Raw genomic sequence first — 25,788 nt, 5'->3', positions numbered from 1 at the left:
CAACTTGGCCTTATTTTCTTAATGATGATTCCAATACTTCTTTGTAAACTCCTTCTTTTATCTAGGGTTATAATTCTTTGATGCCTTCCTCGAGATTTGATCCTTGAGTGTCCCTTTATAAGATGCCCTTCCTTGACTTTGTCACCTTATCTATGATACCATGTTGAGAAATCTAGGGCATCGAGATCAAGTGACTTCTCATCTATTAGTAACTTCTTGTGAATGCTTTTTTACTTTCTTAGATTAAGATCTTTCTTTACTTAGATTATTATTATTCTTTTTCATTAAACAACTACTAATGTATAAACCATAAAGTGACAACAGACACAAAATATATGATATCATCTAGGGCCAAAACCTCTCCTACGTGAGAGGAAAACCATAACAAATTCTTCTTCTTATAGAGATTCCAATTGACAAATACCAAGACGAATACCCTTGACCTATTTGCCAAAAACCAAGACACAAGTTCCATTAATGAGATCCTTAGACAACAAAAGTCAACCTTCTGCTCCTTCCCTTTTCTCGGCTCCTCTTCCACTTCGACCTCCTTCTTCTTCAAATCTTTGGCCTCTTTGAATTAGGTATACAATCCTAATTCATAAAACCTATCTCATGTACAAGACCTTATCTTATGCTTTCAATTTCTTTGCTTTGGATAGGGTCTTATTCTAGCTTGTCTCGGCCTCCCTTATAACTTGAACTTATCCCAATTCGGTTACCTTAAATCTTGGCCTTACTGCAACTTCTTCTTCACATGTGTACCAACAAATCCTTCCTAAAACAAACCCAAATCTGAAGCTAAGAACTTCGCTATACTTCCTTCTTCCTTCGTTGATTGTTAGGCTTCCTTCTAGGTGATTTTCGCACTTCTGGATTTCAGAACTTCTTCACCGAAAATCTGATCCTAGAATAATGTCGAGCAACCCTATTTATAGTTGTTTCCCATGCTAATTAGCCAACATGACATGTAGGTGAGCCGATGTGTCTTTTGATGCAAATATTATTATCCTTCTTGAAGCTGACTTGTAGGAGACTTTACTTGGTCTTGGAGGGTCTTCCTATACATTTAATGACTTATGCAAAAATATAACAGGCCCAAGAAGGGTCCTTCATACATAACATAGACTCAAATTTAATTTTATGACTAGATGATGAACCCTAAAGGCTCACAATGGGAGCCATCACTAAAAATAAAATTCCATTCTCATGAAATCCATGAGTCAAGCATTACAATAATAATTTTATTCTTTTTCTTTTCATTAATTACACTTGTCATTTTGAAGACCAAACCTAATTACACTTTTCAACATGTACAAAATTACAGGTGGCAATGTTATATGCAAAGTAGGTTAAGTTCTACTCATGTCACCCTCAGTCATTAGATCAGATCAAGGTATTCATAGACCACTCCTTTAGCTAACAAAAAAGATAATTTCTTATGAAAACATATCATGATTGCAAGGAAATGAACATGACTCTAACTAAATAAATGAAAATGTCATCCATTAAATGTAAAGGATAATTGTAATTGCATGAAAGGAATAGACTAGTATAGTTGCAGAAGTAAATCATGCTACTCTACTTGCACACTAATCAAATCAATAGTCTACTTGCATGAAAAATTTATCTAATTGCAACTTGCTTGAAAATGAGGAATTCAATCTTCAACACAACTTTAAAAATACTAAGTCTAATTCTACTTGTTGTCTTGTTTTTGCAGTGCGAAAAGGATGGGGTTGGAGTGGTCTTTGATCCTTCCTTAATCATAAAATCAAAGCTTGGGGGCCATTATTCAACTTAAAAATGCAAGAGTTAAAGTCTGGAGCAAATCTGGTTGGATTTAAGCAGTGCTACAGGGCTGCTACAGGAGCTGCTACAAGAGGCCTTGTTTTGCTGTAGGAGGGGGTATGAGAGCTTTATGAGGGAAAGGATGGTATCTTTAACGTGAAGGAAGGTGGTTGAAGTTGAATTAATGGTGTGGGAGCCCTTTTTCCAATCTTATTACCCCTCGGAGGCCTATCTTGCATAAAATTTCATGCCCACGTTGTCCTTCATTGGCCCTGGAAGGGTGATCTCAGTGGTAGAGTTTGAGAGAAATATGGAATGGTCTAAGTGGACGTGGAAGAGTGTTCCCACCCGTGCAAGTCATCAACAATCCCTGCAGACTAATTGAGTACATGCAATTAAATGATTAATATTACAACAAAATAAATCAAAGTGGAAAAGATGAGTTGAATTTTGTTAAGATCTACTTTATCCTACAACACATAACTACTCTAATTTCCAAATAAATGCTACTAACTTCTAAGTTGAAGAAACCAAGCATGCAGAATAATTACACTCCAACACTTAGCAATTTCCAAGAAAAAATAAACACATGTTTTTGGTTTTTTGTTGTAGATCTTCCAACAACACTTCCCACAAAAGAGGTGGTGGTCAAACCTGCAACTACAATTTTTGTAATGTAATTCCTACTTAAACAAGGAAATAAATGCAATGACTTGGACACGAACAAGAAAATAATATAGGACAGGGACTAAAGCCTCTGGGTTGGGCCCAAAACCAAGGGTTTCAACCCTCAAACGTTAACTCAAATGCAGACCAACAATAAATTTTCATTGACAGAAACTAAGAGTCACATGCATCATATGAAAGATGAAAATAACAGTATCAAGCACTAGGATCTCAATAGCTACTCCTATATCCAACAAAATTTTGAATCCTAATGAGCCTTTAGGCTTGTTTATTTATACAAAAAATAGTTGAGGGGAAACTCCCTTGAAAGGAGGAGTGCTTCCCTCCAAAATATCGAAATTGGTGGATCTGGTTCCCTTGGATCTTCACATGCACTTGAGTTCCTCGGCTGCTAGTGAATCTGAGTTGTTGGTGATAAATATTTGATCTCAAGCCAAGTTGGAGAGTTAATGTAGTGGACAAGCCCCCTAAATTCTCGCTAGATGTTTGCAACAAACCTCTGCATAGTAAATATCTCCAAAAATGCTTCCTTTTCCTGCATATTAATCACATTAGGCCATGAAATACGACAAACGCACTATATTCTTGCTACTAAGCATATTATGGCTAAAAATGTGAATTAATGTGAGAAAAATGAGAGTTTTAAGGGACGGAGGATAACACAATGGGCCTCAAAATATACCTATTAATGGGACCCATCAATGATCATGTGGGTATCCCATTTTCCAATAATAATTGGGGTTGACATGGAATCCTCTTGAATCATGGTGGTCAAAACAAAAAGGTCAACTTCTGGGTGGCATAACTTTTGCATGTAGACTCCTTTTAAAGGCATTTCTTGTGTTGTTGGAAAGGTATCTAGGCGTAGAATAACACCAAGGGGTGTAGCGCATAAGTCAAAAATCTTGAACCCAATAAACACCATTTAATGCCTAAATATGTCTTTAGAAGGTTTAAAACCCCAATTCACCAAACTGGTACCCACCAATAAAAATAGTCCTATGAGATTATTTCTCTAGTTTTTCCTCTTTGAAAGCATCAATATGGATGACAAATAATATAATGATCCAATATAGATCAATTTTCAAAGGATTGGAGTGACCTTTGTTGAAAATCTGTATTATCTAACAAATTCCAAGATCAAGAACTATGTTGCATCATTTTTATTACAACATCCTCTACTTATTATTACTTGAAATGCCATTGTATGCATGAAATTATTAGTAATTTAAGGGGTAAAATTGTCAATTTTCATCAGGAATATAAACTTATGTGTGGTAGATGAAGAGTAAAATATCATTAATTTGTGGTGAAAATTGAAATTTAACATATGTTCTCATCATGGTTTAGACGATAAATTTGTCAATTTTCATGATGAACATAATCTTCTGTGTGGTAAATGAAGAGTAAGATATCATTAATTTGAGGTGAAAGTTTAAATTTAACATTTGTTCTTATCACTTTTTAGCGGATGAAGCATTTCTAGCGCGGATGAATTATAAATATACTTAATCAGGTATATTAATATATTTCATTAATATCATTGTTTATAAGTACAATAATATGTATTGTGACCACCCTACCTTCAAGCCTAACAATTCACTCATTGTAATCATCACTTTCATATCAATATATAATATTTTATCCTTCAAGGATGTCTTAGTTTTGTCCCATTTATTATAATTTAATGTTGGCTTTTCATAAGTACTAGCAAGTACATCATAAATACATTACCTTCTTGTTCTCTCCATAATATAAGGATTAAATCCATGATCAAAAACCCCCATGGCTTCTCTAGGTAATGGTGTATATAATATCATATTTTTCCTTCTTCCTTTAGCATGGTAACATATTTGAAAATACTCAGTCGACTTCTTCAAACATTTGGAAACTCATGTCCAACAATATCTTTCTCTGTTGAAAATAGCAACAAGAAATGATAAAAATAGAATCCAAAAATTCCAATTTAATTTGTCCTTGAATTAAACTGAGAATTAAAATCAAATTCTATTCCCATAGCAACTTGTGAATAGTTAATTAAGTTTAATTAACTTAATTATCTGAGGAATTTCAAGTTGGAAGCCTTTTTCAAGTCATGTATATGTTCTCCCTATATTATAGGGGTACTGGATGAGTCAATTGTGAGTTGTAATTAGATAACTCAGTTTACTAAGTTAAGTTCAGTTAAACTAGTTCCAAATTGTTTGAGGAACTAATAGTGAATTAACAGTCAAGTTGTGCACTAATGCATTAACTAGTGCTACTCTAGTTAACTGAAGATTCCCTCATCAGAAACTCATGCATGTTGATTCTGAGAAAGACCCAGTCGAGACTAGAGTGCAGGGATAATGTACTATCAGTTGTATAATTTTCGAAGTTGTATAGATAGTGCGTGAAATCAGGAACTAAACCTAGAAGGGATTGCACGATTTTGGATGCACTGGTTTCCCTTTAATATGGGCTAATCAGCCATAGGAATTGCGCAAGGAAATAGGGGCTTGGACAGAAGTAGAAGAGGCTAAGGTTTGGCTTGAGCTTGCTTGTGAGATGGGAGATTGATCATACGAAGTGTTGAGATTGTTCTTGTGAAAACAAGCATTGTATTATCATCTTGGATTTTTTATTTAATGCAATACAAATAGTGGGGTTTTGAATTGTGGCTTTCCCAGGATATTTACTGTGTTATGTGCCATTGATTTATCTTCCTTTTGTCGATTATTGTTTTCATCGATCTATTGGCTTCCGTTGGTTGAAAGTAGAAGTAGATTCTTGTCTTTTTCTTTAGTACATTGCATGAGCTTGTGAATCTACAGGATTTTCTACATGGTATCAAAGCCGAATTCAATATACTAAAGGACATTTCAAAGTTTTGAGTTCAAGGTTACAGGTGAAATTTGAATTTGCAATACATACTTCAGGATCGACAGATGGCGTTCTACGGTTTGCGGCTTGAGTTTTCCTTGGATGGTAACTTAAATTATATAGCCTGCAAGGACATGATGGAGGCCATGTTGGAAGAAAATGGCTTGAAGGAATTCATTGATCAAGACATTCCTAAGCCACCAACATCGGATGCTCAGAATATGGCCAAATGGAAGAAGTGTGTGGCAAGGGCGAGACAGATAATCCTTGAGGGAGTTCGAGAACACATTGTCTCGAGTCTCCATGGGAAGGAAAATTTGCATGCTATGTGGAAAGCATTGAAGGACCTTTTCCAGAACAATAGTGACCAAAGGAAGTTGGCACTGAAAGATAAACTTTTAAAAATCAAGATGGAGGCGGGCAACTCAATTCCAAATTACTTGACCAGTTCACTCAATGTTGTGACGAATTTGTAAGTGTTGGAATCACGGTTACCGAGGATGATATTGTGAGTCTTGCTCTTCTTAGACTCCCAAAGAGTTGGCATAGTTATCAAGACTATATCAATGGTTTGGAGAAGCTGCCAAATTGGGAACGACAGTGGTCAGATTTGATGCAGGAAGAGATCAGGAGGAACAACAGAGATGGGACCTCTTCCAAGGAAGTGGAAGAGGATTTTTCCTTAGCGAGTAAGGAAAAGAAATCCAAGGGAAAGAATCCCCAAGGTGAGGAGGGTGCAAATAAGATGGACATGACGAAAGTCAAGTGTTTTCACCGTCACGAGCACGGTCACTATGCCAAGAACTACCTGCAGAAGAAAGCAAGCAAGAAGGAGCCAATAGTAGCAGCAATAGGTGAAGCTCTAGCTTCATAATTCAAACTTGATTTCACTCCCACTGCATGCATGGCCAGAACTTCCATGGTAGGCTTGTGGTATCTTGACAAGGGTGCCTCATTCCATATGACAGGGAATATAGATTTCTTTAGTGATTTTGAGGAGAAAGACCTCAAGCAGAGCATAGAATTTGGAGATGATGAGAGGTACAGAGCTACTAGGATCGGTACAATTACCTTTCAGAGGGAGTCTGTCTCCCCTCTCAGGATCACAGATGTGATGTATGTTCCAGGACTAAAGAAGAATCTTATTTCAGTCACAGTATTGGAAGATTGTGGCTATGATGTGGTTTTAGAAAGGGAAAGTTTTTCCTTAGACACATCACCACGGGACAGGTGAAAAAAATCAGTGAATGGGTCAAGAACCCATATCCTCTTGAGGTTAAAGATGCATGAAAAGCCTTGAGGAGCAAGGCAAAGGTTAGAGAATTGGTGGTTGAGAGGGAGAGTAAATTACCTCTCAACATGTAGCCTCAGAAGAAGCCTCTGAAGTAGCTTCAGGAAGTTGTGGAGCAGCCACATCTAGAGAAGTTGAGAGGAGACCGAGTGGAGAGATCCACTCAAGCAGAGAAGAAGCAGTCTCAGAAGTAGGCTCAAACAATTGTGGAGCAACCACAATTGGAGAAGCTAAGAGGAGACCGAGTGGAGGCATCCACTCATGCAAAGACCTCCAGTAGGGGGAAATTTCGAGCCAGGTGGACAGAGAGATCACATGCATCCATACCTCCAGGTGTGAGGTGGGGCGATGTGAAGTGATAGTCCCAAAAGGGCTAAAATTGGGTAGGGTCCATTAACAGGTTTTATCTCATTGATCGTACCTTGCTACAGGAGCCCAAAGTACATAGTAGCAGGAGGAATCAATGACATTGGTGTAGTTAGAGATCAGAGTGACAAAGGCTAGAGCAGTCAAATACTGAAGAGCGTAGAGAAGGGTTGAAAACAGTGCAGAAAGGAAGAGTCAACAGAAGCGCAGAGTTTTTAGTCGACATAGGAAATAACAGTCAGAGACTTTGATGACAGAGGCATCATTCTGATTCAGGTTGGATGTTTTTTTTTTGTTTCTGGAGTTGCTAGAGCAACAACGCTTGAGAGAAGTGTTGTATGCAGAACATTCCAAAGGTTCAGGATCAGAACCGAGTTGAATTCCTTTCTTGTTGAGAGGGAGTGTTGAAAAAAGCAACAAGAAATGATAAAATTAGAATCCAAAAATTCCAGTTTAATTTGTCCTTGAATTAAACTGAGAATTAAAATCAAATTCTATTCTCATCGCAGCTTGTTAATAGTTAATTAACTTAATTAGCTTAGGAATTTCGAGTTTGAATTCTTTCTGAAGTCATGCATATGTTCTCCCTATATTATAGGGGTCCAAGATGAGTTAATTGTGAGTTGTAATTAGATAACTCAGTTTACTGAGTTAAGCTCAGTTAAATTAGTTCCAAGCTGTTTGAGGAACTAATAGTGAGCTAACAGTCATTTGGTGCAGTAATGCATTAACTAGCGCTACTCCAGTTAACTAAAGCTTCCCTCATCAGAAACTCATGCATGTCGATTATGAGAAAGACTCAGTTGAGACTAGAGTGCAGGGTCAATGTACTAACAATTGTATAATTTTCTAAGTTGTACAAATGGTGCATGCAATCAGGAACTGAACCTAGAAGGGATTGCACAGTTTTGGATGCATTGGTTTCCCTTTAATATGGGCTAATCAGCCATAGGAATTGCGCAAGGAAATGGGGGCTTGGAGAGCAGTAGAAGAGGCTAAGGTTTGGCTTGAGCTTGCTTATGAGGTGGGAGATTGATCATATTGAGTGCTGGGATTGTTCTTGTGAAAACAAGCATTGTATTATCATATTGGGTTTCTAATTTAATACAATATAGATAGTGGGGTTTTGAGTTGTGGCCTTCCCCAGATATTTATGTGTTATGTGCAATTGATTTATCTTCCTCTTGTCGATTTGTTTGCATCGATATAATGTCTTCCGCTGGTTGAAAGTAGAAGTATATTCTTGTATTTTGCTTTAGTACATTGCATGATCTTGTGAATCTACAGGATTTTCTACATTCTCTACAAATACTTCAATTTTATCCATTCCAAAATGACCTTATTAACCACCACTATCCAATTTATTATGAGGTTATTGATCTTATTTGGATACACAACTCTAATTTATGAAAATAAATCCTTCACAAAAGTATCCAACTAATGGATCATGTTACCACCCCAAGGTTCATTACATATTCTCCATGCTACTACAACGTTTGCATCTCTCATCAAGTCCCATATATTCTAGACCTACCACTTCCACATTCAAGGAAATCAACAACATTGTTCTCCTACTCAAGGCTTTTTCACACTCGCGTGACCTTCCTCAAATGTACTTCAATGCACAAAAAATAACTCTACAAAAGTTTCATGTTCCTTTCTCTCAACATTCTCTAACTATTTTATATGCTACAGTGCTTGATGGTTAACATATGAAACAAATTACATAGGAAATAAATAATTCCTCGATTTATTCAATGCTTGTACTATTTCATAAAACTCTTGTTCATACAAATTATCTCATTTAACTTCATTCAAATTCCCATTAAATAAAACAATGGATTTTCCTTCCTAATTAGACATTGCTCCTATGGTTGTTCCACTCATATCACAATCAGCCTGGAAAATTTTGTTCAAATCTAGCAATGAAAACGTTAGTTACCCCATCGCCTTTTTCTTCAATAATTCAAAGCTTATGTCTGTTGCAACACTCCATTTTAAAATTAACTTCTTCATACTCTCTATTGGGCATGCATAAATCCCTCTAAAATTTTGATTGAAATTCCATTAGGAGCTCACTAATCCATAGAAACTCCTTACCTCAAACACATTTGGGTTTGGGCACTAAAATATGGTGTTCACTTTATCTAAGTTTATATTCATCCTTTCATAAGCTATCATAAATCCCAAATTCTAATATCCCGAGTGGGAAATTATGGGTATTTTTCTGAAATGCCCCTTAAACAAAATCTTCGCAACAAAATTCTCATAAATTTAACATAAAATTGCCATGTAAAATTCAACAACATAAAACTATAAATAGTCACATAATGAGTAGAAATAATCTCATCTTTATTTATAATAAATAAATTGGGGTTTTACATGTTGAAACAACTGATATAGATGAGATTGAACTGGCCTCAAGAATCCAGTCCATTGTTGTTGGCTCTCCAAAACTGAACTAAAATGCCACTGCTAAGCTCTTCTGTGAATTCTGAATAAATTCACCAAGGGGAGATGGTCCTTGCCCAATCTCTCTAAATCACCCGAGGGTCTCCATGATCCTGGGGCTACAAATGAAGTAGAGAATCAGGTTCTCAAACCTCTCATACAAGAAGAAGATCAAATCCAAGATGTCCTCCAATGGCCTCCTTCTCCTCTTTTATAGATCTGATGGACCCCTCTAGAACTTCCTATTTTATTATTATTTTAATCGTTGAGCACATTTCCCTCTTTTTATTTCAATTAAAATATTATTTTTAAAGAGGAAAATGGTAAATTGGCCACCATGCCTCCTTAGGTCACTGAACATTACTCCTAACCATCCCATCTTGTAGATCTTCTCGTTCCAGTTCCAATGAGCTCTTACACTAAGGTGTTATGTCAAGTATTCCCCCTAGAATGCCACCTTAAGCGTAATTAATCGATTCGGGCTCATTGATAAATATGTTTTTTGAAAGTTGTCGAAATGCAACAGAATGAAAGAAAAAATGTGCGGATGATGGAATCTATCAAATGAATGCCATCGAACCTCATAAAAACCCCTCAAAATCCCATGAAACATCTCCAAAAGCCCTTGGGCCCACTAATGAAGTAAACCTGCATCCATGACATGTCTGCCTCCAACCATGAAAGACCATCCATAAGGAACAACAAAAAAAGGAACATCACAAATCCCCCTGGCCCAAAATTTATTTCCCTCAAGAAATCCAAACATGTGGACTAGTCTGGTGGCCCAATGCAATTGAGACCCAATGCTCGAATCCCATACAAACCGCTGGGTTATGCTATTCCTCTATGTCAAGCCACCATGAACAGACCCCTCAATGCCCAGATCCTAGACCAATCTTTGGCTGAACCTATCACCAGCAAATTCTCTTGGATCCCAATGCCACCAAGAATAAGCACCAATGCTCCATGGCTCCTACTGTGTTGTAGCTTCAACTGTGAATGCTTCCCCATCAACTGTGTACCAACTCATTACCTCTCTCTAGTCCAACACCTGATCAATACAATGTCAATCCCACCATCCTGATGTTGGGATGGAATGTTGAAGAGATATTGAACTGTATCCCACTGCTAATTACAGCATGTAGCATCTGACATGTCTAAGGATCCCCGCTTTATTACACCCATGACTAAGAATATTGCACCCTCAATAGGATACCAAATCATGATCTCTCGCCAATCTAATGCATGGACACCTGTGTAAGGAACAAATCTAGTAGGCTGAAATGGGGCCCTGCTCAACTCAGGATGCTCTTCCTGATAATTCAACAAGATTTTTCTAAGCAAACCTACCTCTCTCCATACAATAGGTACAAGTGGCCAAACTGTGCTACACACCCTGTCTATATACTCTTGGAGAGAGTTGTTTCTCAGACACGTCGTAGCTCTGTTGACTGCCACTACACCTATTGACACCTCATCAGCGAGTAGGCCCAAAGATGCATGCAACACCATCTCTAGAATATCCTCTCTCGTTTGTCTAGAAACTCCATGCTCCTCCAATCGACTAACCTCCTACAAAACTATCATGTCAGTGTCCAACACCTCCTGAGGACAAGTGTCTACAAATACTAACACCCTGCTAGTTGTATATACATCTATCTACTCCTCATTAATGACTGACCCCAAGGGTGGGTTCTCATCCTCCTCCATCACAGACTCAAAATGAACCTCCAACTAGCTCTCCCCAAAAGGCTCATCATGCATATTGTGTATATCATAGCTGACTCATGCTCCACCATACGCTGCTCATGTTGAATCATCATTGGTGACTCATCATCATGAAATTATCCCACAGGGTCCAATGACTACTCACCATACATACCGGAATATAAATCTAGCCTACTATCAACAACTCCTCATGACTACTCATGCTCCACATAGACATCCTCGTATGACCTCGTGGACTCATCCAAAGAAGAGCCCTCATCCCGAAAGACAGAAGCAATATCCTCCTGCTCTACCTCTTCCATCTCCTCTGCATCTCTCAAGTATGAGTGGTTAGGGCCCCAAGGTTCCTTGCAGATGAAGCAAATACCCTTCCTCCTCAACTCATTCTTGATGCATGGTTGGTCACCACCAATCCTCCTGGGTCAATCGTCTCCTGAAAAAATTAATGTTCTGTTGAACTAGACTTTCAACTAGTTCGTAAGAAATAGGTGAAAACAAATGGTTTCTCCTCCAAATGGCCAATAATCTAGCCTGCAACCTCCTGCATTGACATCATGGCCTCCCATACATGAGGGCAAAATGGACTGAATGTGTGTTAATACTGTGTCAGGGTGATGTTTCCTAATGCTGAAGAAGCATTGGAAAATATGCAAGATCAAGTCGTCACACTCCAACTCAAACATGACATCATATGATCTAACCAAGGCCATGAATTCTAGAATATCTATCCTCTTCCCAAAGGTAGGGCCCTCGTTATTATCCAAATCCTGAAAGGTATCCACTATCAGTCTGAAGCCTCTCCTTATAATATCATCATTGTAAGGAGGTATAGGTGAAATTAGCATCACGATACTATTTAGACAAGAGGAAACTAGAAGTTTGACTCCTATACAAGGATGCTCCAAAAGATTGTGTTGTATGAGAGCAAGCATGGCTGGTTTTAGAGTCCAAATTAAGTGTTTACCATTTGATTGATGCACCTCAGAAAGGAGTGAAGCAAGTTTTTCCTAGCTTGAGAAGGGCCTTTGTTGTAACCCCCATGCATCTCAATATGTTCCAAGTGCATAAATTTTGTGTCCCAACTCATGCTCTTTTTGTGGCTACTCTTATTGTAGAAAAGTGAGTATCCCTTGGAAAGGGATCTATTGATAGTTGTTACTAGTTTGTTAAGGGAGTCTATGAAGGTTTGGTCCATGTTTTGTTTAATGATGATATCAAGTACAACAAGAAGTATACAATGATGACCAGGCGACTCAATATATAGACTTCGCACAACATAAGCATGCATGCAACCCCTAGAAATGCCCTACTAATCAAGGCATACCCTCTACACAGACTTATCACTTCATGATGGGGTCTATAGGGTTAATAGTGTTCACTATTAAACTGTGAGATCCCCTTTTCGAATTGTCCCAAATGCACACTATCATTTTTGGATTGCAGCGAGTAATTAGACAATATGTTGCAGATTTATTATTGTCTAAATTGGTGTATACAAAAGATCATTTCACTGACGAAGGGAACTTATTTAAACTTCTCACTGTTGGCATAATTTTAATGATAATCCTTCTCAACAAGAACATAAATATTTGCAACAAGTTATGGAGATATAGGAAATCTGGTGAAATATTTCAAAGAATTTTCCCCAGACTAATATAGTAGAGTAGTTTTTCATTGATGCAAGAAGGGCGATAGGCTTACAAACATTATATTTACTCTAGCTTCCCGCGATATGGTATCCGTACAATAACAGGGAGCTCCAAGCTCAGGCCTCTCTCCTCAAAATTATTCAGTGACTCAACTTCTTCATAGTAAAAATTTTTGGCTATGCGTTGTCCTCCATTGACCCACAGCCACAAGTTATGGAATCCACGTGCTAATCTGTGTATGCTTGTGAGACTTTCTCCTCAATCGGGCTGCTACCTGTTGGGTATTTTTCAATGGGAAATACCAAAACCAAAAAAAATAAAACATCACAGAGGCAATGCTCTGTTTTTACTGTTCCAGGACCTTTGCACAGGGAAGCTATTAAAAACAAATATACTCATAACAGAGTATTACACAGCCATAAAACATTTCTATTAATTAAAATATAAAGTTGTTACACACATCATCCTCTGCGCAGAGAGGGATTTACCAAAATTACCTTCACCCATCAAAAACAAAACTCTGTCTTTTCTCTCCACCTGAGAGTTCACTGTGCTGGGTTTACTGCAGTAAAACCCTTTTCACCTTACTTGTGTAAAACTATTTTTACACATACTGCTGTAAAAATATTTTACACATATTGCTGTAAAATAAACTTTTACATATGCAGTAAATTACATTCACAATTTCAAGAATGCTTGAGCGCTCTTTTCTTTTGCATTTCCATGCAAATCCAATACATAAAAAGATCTATGCACTGCTGTGTAATATCTTCCCCTGCTTCACATGCTGGTCTTCATTCTGAGCTCTCCCTGCTCTTTCGCTGCTGCACCTTTCATCTTTGCGGATAGCACTGCTGTGCATTCATCTCCTCTTTGCTTTACTACGCACTGCTGTGCACTATGCTGCCTCCATCATTTTTACAATGGCCAATACTTAAAACAATCCACGCTCATCTCTTTCACGATGGCCAACACATATAAAAACACGCACACCTTTTTTTCGTTCCATGTGTATTTATGAAAATAATGGTCAACACATATATATAAAACATATATATAAAAACTATGTTAAAACTAAGCGCCCATGCCCATATTAATGGGACTCCACCAAACAATACGAAAACCATTAAAAACCATTAATTCTTCCATCGCAGATAGGACGACAGTCAACCAAGCATTGTCCACACTCCACGCAAAAATTCTGACTTGATGCGGACGGGCTGCAACTTCGGAGATCGACGGTGGAGAACACACAACCAGATCGGACGGTGGAGGTTGATATCGGAAGGCACTTAACTGCTGAGCTTTACCACCCGAGAAAGTGACGTTGGCTGATGTCAGGGCTGAACCACATGTCAGCTCCATATTTTCTCGGGTTCAATTGTCGGTTTATTCCTTCGTCGGAAAGCTGGCCCGAGAGAATCCGGTGCCGAATTCCGGTCAATCCACCGCGCGGCTGAGGTTTTGGGTGCGTAGTCCTGATGCCGCCGTTGTCCATGCTGCGTCCACGAGCTTGGCTGCAGTTGGAATTAACATTCCAACACTCCCCTTTAATTTCAACTGCTGGGCATTCAAACATACCCAAGCACTTCCTCAGATCGAGGGATTCACCAACACTGCTGTTACAAAGATATCATCCTCACATAGAGGGATTCACCAACTGCTTCTGATGCAGTTCACAAACAAACAAAGTTGTCTTCCTCTTAATAGAGGGATTAACCTGAAACTGTGCTTAAGAGCACCTTCCTCATGACAGAGGGATTCACCAATACAATGTGCTGAAGAGCACCTTCCTCTTGACAGAGGGATTCACCTGTTATAAAAAACATCTTCCTCTTAACAGAGAGATTTACCAAACTATGCTAAAGAGCATCTTCCTCTCAACAGAGGGATTCACCAAGACACTGTGCTGAAAAGCACCTTCCTCTTTAATAGAGGGTTTCACCAAATTACTGCTTCAAATGCAGTTCCAAAACAAACAATCATTGCACTGCTGTGTGTGCAAACTCATTACATTGTTCTTTTATGTTGCTGCACTGTTGTGCCATCTTCTTTACTGCGTCTATCCCACACTGCTGTGTCTACACTTGCACTGCTTGTGCACTTTTCAAAGACAAAATACTCTGTCTTTTCTGGAACAATTACACTGTCCCACCTTACAAATTTACACTGCTGTGTGTAAGCATTTCTTACACTCACTGCTGTTGCATATATTGCATTTCAATTCAATGAACAACAAATTCATTACATTTACCTTTACTGCTGTAAGGAAAATTTCTTTTGCATGTGATGCTGTTCAAAACTTCTTGCTGCTGCATTTTTTTTTATTTGCATTGTTGTGTGCTTCTCCTTCTTCACGATGGGAAAACTTTTCTTCAAACTGCTGCTGTCCATACACTTGCTGTTGTGTTGCTGCTGCAATTTGCACTATGGCTGCCTTTTTGTTTCATCATACTGCTGTGCCCATACTCTTGGCACTTCATTCTCCACAAAAAAAATAACACAGGCTGCTGCCTTTTCTTATGCACCCTTGCTTCACACAGTCTTCAGCTTTATTCATTTTATTTTCACAATGCACTGTTGTGCAATTTCTTTCAATTTTCTGCTGCCACACATTATCATTCACCCATATGCATTAAAAATATGTTGTCCCTGTTTTTCTTTATGCGTTTCTTTGCATGTTGCATTGCATACAAAAAAAACATTACATTTTTCACTGTTGTTTGAAAAATTTCATTGCATTCTCAGCCACTGGGCATTTACGCTCTGCTGCGTTTTGCCTTCTTCTCATTTTCTTCTCACTGCTTTGCATTTTCATTCCCAATACAAAACATTTCAATCTGTTGTGTATTATACTCACTCTGCTGTGAGTATATTCTCTCACATTACATAAAAATTCCATTGCTACACATTTCAATGCATGTGCTCCACAAAAAAAATTCAAGTTGCTGTTTTATATTTTGTCCTCCCACTGCTGTGAGGGTCTCCATGCTCTGCATTTTTCTCTTATCTCGCTGCTGCTCTTTACATTTCAGCGCTGCCATCTTTTCTTCTTTATGCATTTCTGTGCATATTGCATAAAAACAAAGCAAAAACATTGCTGATTTCATCACTGCTGCATATTACTTTTTAAAGGGATTAACAAAGATTTCATTTGCAACTGCTGTGCTGCAATACATCCTCTATCAACAAATGACTAATAATACTGTTCAGCAAACAAAACAAAAAAAATTCAAGCTCCCCTTTAGTGTATGCTTGTCTTCTTTTGGCAGACTCTTCTCAAAACAAGTTTAGATCCACTGGGGAGTTCAAGGGGTTTTCAGATTGCCTTTCCTTCCTTCTCCATACTTGTGTAACTTTCTTCTTTTGTGTGGGTCTAGCTTGCATAGCAGCCCATCTTAAGTTACAGTCACGTGCCATATGCCCAATGTTATGACACTTGAAGAATTCAACTTTGTCCATGAATAACATTTCATGATTTCTTCTAAAATTGTTTCTTGGAGGTTGTCGAAGACTACAACATCTATCTCCATGAAATGCTCTACAATCTTTTGCCATATGACCAAAGTTTGAGCAAGCATAACAATAACCATAAAATGAACTTTGGTACCTAGGAGATGGAGGTTTCCTTAATGTACTTCTGAAGCCTTGCTGCCTTGAGATCCTTTGATGATCACCATTGCCTCTTGCCTCTTTGACATCAGCTACATTTCTTCTTGGAGCTGGTTTTCTGCTTGGAGCAGGATCTCTTCTATTGCAGCCTTCATTTTTCTCCTTGCCTTTGCTGGAACTAGGAGCATCACCATCTCTCTCTGGCTTCTTCACATCTCCTTTGCTTAAAGCATCCTCATCCTTGTTTGAGGGTTCACCTACATACCCAAGTCCTGATTTATCAAATGGAGATCTGTGATAGCTGAGCATGTCATCCAGAGCTTGAGAGCTCTTCATGATCTTGTTCATCCCTTCAACCTTCTTCTTCTAACTTTTCACATTCATTATTTTTCTTTGCTAGTTGTCCCTCAGTTTCTTCCTTGCTACGAGTAGCTTCAGCTGCTACTATTTTGAAGGAGATAATATCTGTCTTCATTTTGGAAATTTCTTCATCTTTTGCTTGACTGCTCTTCATTTTCTTTTCAGCTCCTTGTGCCTGCTTCTTGGCTTCTTGTAGTTCGGACTTAAGGGAGGAGACCTCTACCTTGTATTGTCCAATCTCTTCTACAAGCTTATTCACTCTCATGTGCCTTTGTTCAAGTTGACTTGTCAAGGCATCTGCCTGCTTCTTTGCTTCATTCAGCTGATTTGTCATAGATATGACTTCTTCATGATGTTTCTTCTTGCATTGGTCAAGCTCCTTCTTGAGCTTGGCTAGCTCTTCATCCCTTTCCTTTACTTGAAGCTTGATGAGGTCAAGCTTTTCATTCTCAGCTTCTATGATGGGTTCTTCTTGACTCATTGTCATGGTCAGTGCTCCCTTTGCATGAAGGTCATGCAGTCTGTCCCATATATCCTTTGCTGATGAATATTTTCCTAGATTCTTCTTCACAGAATCAGGGAGTCCATCCAAGATTAGTTTTACTGCTTGTGCATCATACTCCATGGATTCTTCATCCATCTTGCTGTCATCAATCACTGACTCCCAGACTTCAATCCCCTCAGACATTAGAAAAGCCCTCATCATTATTTCCCATACATCAAAGTTTCCATCAAACTTTGGGGTTTCAAATAGAATGTATTCTAATGGATTGCCTTCTAGTTTAGTAGAGGGGGGAGACACATTTTTAACAGGCTTGGAGGCTTTCTTCTTTGACCTTGCCATTATTATCTAGGCTTCAAATACTTGACTGTGTTTTTTAAATCACTCACTGTTTCTTCAATAATAACTCAAAAACTTGAGAAATACCTGAATCCCTTTGGCTGAAACTTCACACTGCTGGAGAAGCTTTCTGTGCTGCAACCACACCTTCCTTCAGCTTCTTTGAGTCTTCAAAGAGCCTGGACTAGCTCTGATACCACTGTTGGGTATTTTTCAATGGGAAATACCAAAACCAAAAAAAATAAAACATCACAGAGGCAATGCTCTGTTTTTACTGTTCCAGGACCTTTGCACAGGGAAGCTATTAAAAACAAATATACTCATAACAGAGTATTACACAGCCATAAAACATTTCTATTAATTAAAATATAAAGTTGTTACACACATCATCCTCTGCGCAGAGAGGGATTTACCAAAATTACCTTCACCCATCAAAAACAAAACTCTGTCTTTTCTCTCCACCTGAGAGTTCACTGTGCTGGGTTTACTGCAGTAAAACCCTTTTCACTTTACTGGTGTAAAACTATTTTTACACATACTGCTGTAAAAATATTTTACACATACTGCTGTAAAATAAACTTTTACATATGCAGTAAATTACATTCACAATTTCAAGAATGCTTGAGCGCTCTTTTCTTTTGCATTTCCATGCAAATCCAATACATAAAAAGATCTATGCACTGCTGTGTAATATCTTCCCCTGCTTCACATGCTGGTCTTCATTCTGAGCTCTCCCTGCTCTTTCGCTGCTGCACCTTTCATCTTTGCGGATAGCACTGCTGTGCATTCATCTCCTCTTTGCTTTACTACGCACTGCTGTGCACTATGCTGCCTCCATCATTTTTACAATGGCCAATACTTAAAACAATCCACGCTCATCTCTTTCACAATGACCAACACATATAAAAACACGCACACCTTTTTTTCGTTCCATGTGTATTTATGAAAATAATGGTCAACGCATATATATAAAACATATATATAAAAACTATGTTAAAACTAAGCGCCCATGCCCATATTAATGGGACTCCACCAAACAATACGAAAACCATTAAAAACCATTAATTCTTCCATCGCAGATAGGACGACAGTCAACCAAGCATTGTCCACACTCCACGCAAAAATTCTGACTTGACGCGGACGGGCTGCAACTTCGGAGATCGACGGTGGAGAACACACAACCAGATCGGACGGCGGAGGTTGATATCGGAAGGCACTTAACTGCTGAGCTTTACCACCCGAGAAAGTGACGTTGGCTGATGTCAGGGCTGAACCACATGTCAGCTCCATATTTTCTCGGGTTCAATTGCCGGTTTATTCCTTCGTCGGAAAGCTGGCCCGAGAGAATCCGGTGCCGAATTCCGGTCAATCCACCGCGCTACTGAGGTTTTGGGTGCGTAGTCCTGATGCCGCCGTTGTCCATGCTACGTCCACGAGCTTGGCTGCAGTTGGAATTAACATTCCAACACTACCCACATAACAATCCTTATGCTGGCTCCGAGTAGCGCTAAATTCGACCTCCTACATATGTGTGTGATTTCCAGTTAAAAGATTGACTGTTATGCTCATCACACCAGCATTGCCCCTTTTCAAAAACTTCTCGTCAACTTAGAATATGAGTGCACAGACCATCTAAAAAATGTGCACCATTCCCTACATTTGATCCCACGTAGAGGTAATTCTGATCGACCTTCACCCTATTACGAACAACGTTTGGTCTTTCACAATCGAACCACAAGAAGCACCACGTACACCAGGTGTATTCTTATCCCATTCGATCTAACGCAGGGCACATTTAAAATGTTCACTACATGGGCTATTTCAACCAACAAATCGATACATGCAACGTGAAAATATAGTGAATCCGGCGCATACACTTAGGGAAACAAGAAATCAAAAACGAATAATAAGATCAACTGACAATGATGCTATCAGTCTTAGCGACTCGAGCCAGTTAGGAGTTGACAAACAATTTGACTTGCTCCACGTTGACTATTAAATCGGTCCTTTGCTCCAGTGATCCATAACGTGACAAATCCACGCACGCCGCTCATCACACCACAAGCAATGCCTCACACACACACTGGCTCTTTGCGCTTCAATTCAATGCCACATGGGCTCGATCCAAACGTGAGGAATTCGGCTCTAGACGTCTTCGAATTTTGTTTGTCCTAGGCAGCAGATCATACTCAAGAACAAACACAGATTTGAATTTTAAATGGCGGCACAAGAGCGGTTTGATAACAGTACAGATTCTCTAGTCTAGGATACCCTTCCTGAATTGATCCACGATTAATCATAAATTTGTAGGCAAAATTCAATGGATTCAACGTGGCTCTAGAGCAAATTGCTACGACCACATGTGAGATTGGCTTCCGGCTCAGAAATTCATATGCCACCTTTCAAATAGGCTATATTAAACATTCAGCCTCAAAAAATTCGCTCAGTACCTTTTTTAAAATATTATTTCAAGCTAGAACATTTGGCTTTATAAAATAATCGACCCCTTTTAAAAATAATCTCAACTTTGGCCACTTAATGAAGCGACGACTCTTTTGAGTAATCTTCGATGCTGTCATATTGTCGAATAATTCTCAGACAATTTGCTAAGCATTTTGTTGAACAATTAATATTAAGGTGACATTTTGTGGTCAGAGATTATCTTTCGGACTAGGGTTTGTCTTAGGAAAATCCTTTTTCATGCAATAATTTTGGCAGTTTGGCAAGTAAACCTTACCGGCAGAAAACCAATTCTGATACCACTGTAATATCTAGAATGGGAAATTGTGGTTATTTTTCTGAAATGTCCCTTAAACAAAATCTTCACAACAAAATTCTCATAAATTTAACAGAAAATTTCCATGTAAAATTCAACAACATGAAATTGTAAATAATCACATAATGGGTAGAAATAATCTCAGCTTTATTTATAATATATACTCTGAGATTTTACGAGCTGAAACCACTGATATAGCTAAAACTGAACTGGCCTCAAGAATATGCTTCAATGCTGTTGACCCTCTAAAACTGAACTGAAATGTCATTGCTAAGTTCTCATGTGAATTCTGGATGAATTCACCAAGGGGAGATGGGTCCTCACCCAATCTCTCTATATCACCCGAGGTTTTCCATCCTGGGGCTACAAAGGGGAGATGGGTCCTCTCACCCAATCTCTCTAAATCACCCAAGGTTTTCCATCCTGGGCTACAAATGAAATAGAGAATCGGGTTCTCAAACCTCTCATACAAGAAGAAGATCAAATCCAAGATGTTCTCCAACAGCCTCCTTGTCCTCTTTTATAGATTTGATGGACCCCTCTAGAACTTCCAATTTTATTATTATTTTAATCATTGAGCACATTTCTCTCTTTCTTTTTAATGGGGAAAATGGTAGATTGGCCACCATGCCTCCTCAGGTCACTAAAAATCACTTCTAACCATCCCATCACGTATATCTTCTCATTTCAGTTCCAACGAGCTATTACACTAAGATGTTCTATCAAGTATTCCTCCCGGAATGCCACCTTAAGCGTAATTCATTGACTTAGGCCTTTAATAACTCTGTTTTTTGAAAGTTCTCAGAGTGCAACGAAACGAAAGGAAAATTGTGTGGATGATAGAATATATCAAGAGAATGCCATCAAACCTCATAAAAACCTCTCAAAATCCCATGAAACATCTCCAAAATCCCTTGAGCCCACTGATGAAGTAAACCTGCACCTATGACCAGTATGCCTCCAACCCTGAAAGTCTATCCATAAGGAACAACAGAAAAAAGAAAATCACACAAATATACTAACTCCTTTAGTAAAATAAGCATTTTTTGAAACTTATTAACAAATTATTTTTCCCTTGTTTCTACAATGTTTGTCTTAAGTGCATAAAATGCTCCTCCTTGGTGTGGTTGAACACATATTTATCATCACAAAAATTCCCAAGAATGAATTAACCTTATGAATGTAATTGCGTCAATCCAAATGGAATCACAAAGAACACAAACAACCCTTCCTCCATCATAAAGGCATTCTTCCTCTTATAACCTTCTCTACTTTTTCTTCAATGATACCCACTCTTTTAATCAACCTTCAAAAAGCATGTAGGTTTATTCAAGAAATATATCAAGTCCTCCATTATTTTCCATGAAATGAGTACTTGATTGTGAGTTTATTAATTATCCTTGAACTCACATGCATTCTCCACTCACCTCCTTTCTCCAATGGTAATATTTTTGGTAGTTCATAATAAGTCAAACTCTTTCTAATTATCTCCTTGTCCAATAATTTATGTGCCCATTTGTTTACTTCTTCACTAAAATTTATGGGATGGCAACTTGGTTCTTTAACTAATGACACCATAATATCATTGTTAACTAGCATAATGCTATGTGAGAACTTGTTCAATAACTTTGGTCATAACATCAAGCCAATTTGGTGCATAATACTCTTTATTGGTGGTAATCCTTTCAGCATATCACCTAAAATCATTTCTTCTAAATCCTTCAACAACCCTTTGACCTTTACTAGTCCTTCTTTATCACTACAATGATGAACAATAGTTCATTCATAGGAGAATATCATATATATATGATAATGAATAAGTTACTTATTTTAAAATGACCTTACTGATGATATATATGTAGATTTATAGGTCATGAGGTGAAAGGTTATGATGAAGGGTTTTGATTTTTTCGTTTATTATTATTATTGTTATTATTAATTATTATTTAAAATTATTACGCCCAGAGGCACTCTACAACCTAGTATGGGGATATGTAGTATCTGTAAATGAGTGTAAACATTTAAATGTCAGCTCAATATGGGAGAGATGTAGTGTTTGTAAAAGTATACATTAAATCAAATAATAATAATGAATAAAGCATAACTTTAACTAAATAAAAAAAAATAATGAAAAAATAATAAATAATAAAAATATAATAATAAAATTAATAAAAATAATAAATTGAGTCAACACAATTTGTTATATTGTAATTTTATTTTTATCAATAAAATTACAAATATTTTTGTATGAGAACTAATAATAATATACATAACACAATAAAAAATATATTTAAATAATAATGATTTATATAATTTAGGAACATATAATTAGTTAACATGCAAAAAATTAATAAATTTAGTTAATAACTTATAATTAAAAATAAAAATATATCTAAATGTAGAAATATGATATATTCTAAATTAAGATTTATTTAAGTAAGTTCCAAAGGTTAGTTCAATCAGTGCCTCTCCGATTGGGAGGTTACAGGGTCCATTCTCCTTGAAGCCCTTGGGGTTAGGCCTAGTTGTTGGCCGCGGGGCTAGATTCCCTTTAGGGTCAATCAGCCCAGATATTTTCCAAAGAAAATATATATATATATATATATATATATTATTCAAATACATAAATTAAAATAATGATTCATATTATAACTATTATATTCCAGAACTTATGCTTAAATTTAATTAACAAACATAATAAAATCAATAGTTACAATCATTTTTTCATATATATATATATATATATATAATCATAGTTTTAATAACATTAAAAATAAAAATATTTATATATACATATGTGAAATTTATTTAATATAAATAATATTATAAAAATTAACATAAATCGATTTTAAATTTAAATTTACATGCAAATAATTTCCTTTAATAAATAACAAACGCTCACTTTCAAAACCAAAACAAAATATTCCTTTATTTTAATAATTAAACTTTATTTTATTTTCATTGAAACTTTTATTAAAAGATATCATCATTATGAAACTTATATCTTCTTCGCTAATTGGTGGACACGTGAAGTGTAAGAGTCCTACTAGAATCCTTTTTCAAACTCAATTTGACTTCAACATCTTAAAATGGAATCCTTATTTCACAAGGCTTTCTTAACCTTTTTTGTATCTTATTAAAACTTTTATTAATGTTTTTATCTGTATTTTTGTTTGTTCTAACTATCACAATGTTGTTTAAATTAAAGTGATGACTTCTCATTGAGTTTAATGGTAATGAGTGTCTTTCAACACGAGTCACAATGACAACTACTCCCGCGAGCTTTTTCACTAGATCTATGTATCTATGTTTGTGATTATTGAATCATGCAACTAGATTTTGATTTTTTTTTGTCAATCATATCATTTCTCTCAAAAACTTATTCGCACATTTCTTTACTATTTCTTCCTAACCATGGTGGTTGCTTTGAGGGAAGATTTTTGATGGGTAGTATCATAAGGAATATGGCTACAATTTTTCTATGGAAAATATAACAATGAGTTTGGTACTTTTTTTTAGAGTAACAATGATTAGTGGCTCATAGTTTGCTTCAATACATCCTTATTTATTATTGCTATCATAACTCTTTATGTCATTAAAGATTTTTATTTGTTATTAATTTTGTTTATGTTTTGATGTATTTTTTTCTCAGTTAATACAATCTTCTTTATGCTAAATCACTATCAGATTTCAACAATTATTCTATTCAATCAAACATTCTCTTCCTTCTCCCTAGTGGATGATGGACTTCAACTACTATTGCAATTTATGTTCCCTTGTAATTGTTAATTATATTTAATGTTTTTGCACCAAAATCTTATTTGTAATAGTTTTGGATATAGGCCAAAAATAATGAGATATAAGATGAAATGGACAAAGGATGGGTTTGTGGTGAATGAAATGAATTCATACAAAGTATGCTAATTGTGTGTAGTCCTAGGGAAATCCTACCAAGGTAAAATGCATTACCTCAACACTTCTATCATATAACCACACCAACATCATAAGAGAAGGGAACAATAGAAATTCTAACCCATATAATTATCAAGTATGTCCCCAGCACACATCTAATGCAATTGGACCATGTAAAACACCCTTAGTGAAAACCAACATCATCACATCAATATACTAGGAAAAGTCACTAGGAAACTATAGCAATGTCGTGAAACACTTACCTTCTAACATCATCATATAAAACCTTAGGGAGCTACACACATCATCCATATCCAAGATAAGCATATCAAAAACACCAAAAGGAGACAACATGTTGCAAAACCATCAAATATGCAACCAAGGGGTGAAAAACAAGGCAAGCACATGTGAGAAGATCACAAAACTAACAAATACAATCATGCAATAAAGGAAAAGTGGGACTCCCCTAACCAAATACCTGCATCAAGTGATTTAATTCTATGAGGAGAAGGGGCTTCATGAATATGTACCAACCCAAGTTGGTACAATGCTCCGAGATATCAACTATAAATTCCCATCAATGTGATGAAAACCACAATAATTTTTACCGCATTGGACAAATGAATTATAAAAATATGCATCACATTACCATTCTACTATCTTGGAAACCCAATAGCAATCAAGAAAGCAAGTACATAACTCACCCATACAACCATCTTCACAAGGTTAGGTCTCACAAGACTTTATGAAAGTCATGTAGATGTTGTTACTAAATTTTGGACCCTTCTTGTAATGATAACAGAATGTACCATTTTGACTATTGTAAGATCATATCCCTTACAATACTTATGCAATTGAAGGCTACACACTTTCCAAAAATTGCATCTCCTTATGCTTCAAGGAATTGATCTTCCCTATAATTGAATCAATGTTATTATAGATGAGAAGACCTTGCTTGAGTCCTTGTTAGCCAATTGTGAGACGTAGCAATATCATTTCTTTAAAGGAACAAACAATGTTTATCCTTGTTGGATGCCTACTCAGATGAATTCAAAGTACAACAAGCATAGAGTCAATCCCACTCCTCCACCCATCATTCTTCCACCATCATCATAAATCTTAAATGAAAACAATCTCAATGATCTAAATGGAAAATGGCATCGAGCCATGGTATTCATCCACCCATAGAATTTACCCATGGTATTCATTCACCCATGGTATTTACCCACCCATAGAATTTACCCGTGGTATTGTAACCAAAAAAGGCTATAAGTAACAAGTTGCATTTTGTAAAAGGGCAAATTTTCCACCACAATGCAGCCTTTACAATTATTATATGTTTTAATAAAAAAAAAATCTTTGCGGTTTTGTTATTGTGTTTTCTCCTATTTTCTTCTAGCATTTCAATTTTTCAAATCTTGGTGGCTTCCTCCCCCATGATCCATTTCAATTTTTTAGATCC

The 25,788-nt window shown here is 37.0% G+C and overlaps 1 protein-coding gene across 5 annotated transcripts in view; it reads right to left on the bottom strand.

Annotated features, from left to right (window-relative positions):
* LOC149227132 (uncharacterized) overlaps positions 1–25,788 on the bottom strand; it is a 273,683-nt gene that overhangs the window by 94,875 nt on the left and 153,020 nt on the right. The window contains exon 7 of one of the 5 annotated variants that reach the window (XM_089375421.1): positions 2,722–3,013. The exons of the other annotated variants lie outside the window; for them this stretch is intronic. Within the exon in view, the coding sequence (XP_089231547.1) occupies positions 2,737–3,013 (277 nt within the window). The 3' untranslated portion in view covers positions 2,722–2,736. Of the gene's footprint in view, positions 1–2,721; positions 3,014–25,788 lie in introns of those variants that run through there. 5 annotated transcript variants of the gene reach the window in all.

The sequence above is a fragment of the Pinus tabuliformis genome, chromosome J (assembly GCF_031772625.1).
Source record: "Pinus tabuliformis cultivar Carrire ecotype Pingquan chromosome J, CPIR1, whole genome shotgun sequence".
In the NCBI taxonomy this organism is placed as follows: domain Eukaryota; kingdom Viridiplantae; phylum Streptophyta; class Pinopsida; order Pinales; family Pinaceae; genus Pinus; species Pinus tabuliformis.
The sequence above is the reverse complement of the archived record's forward strand: the minus strand, read 5'-3'. Positions and strand labels throughout refer to the sequence as shown.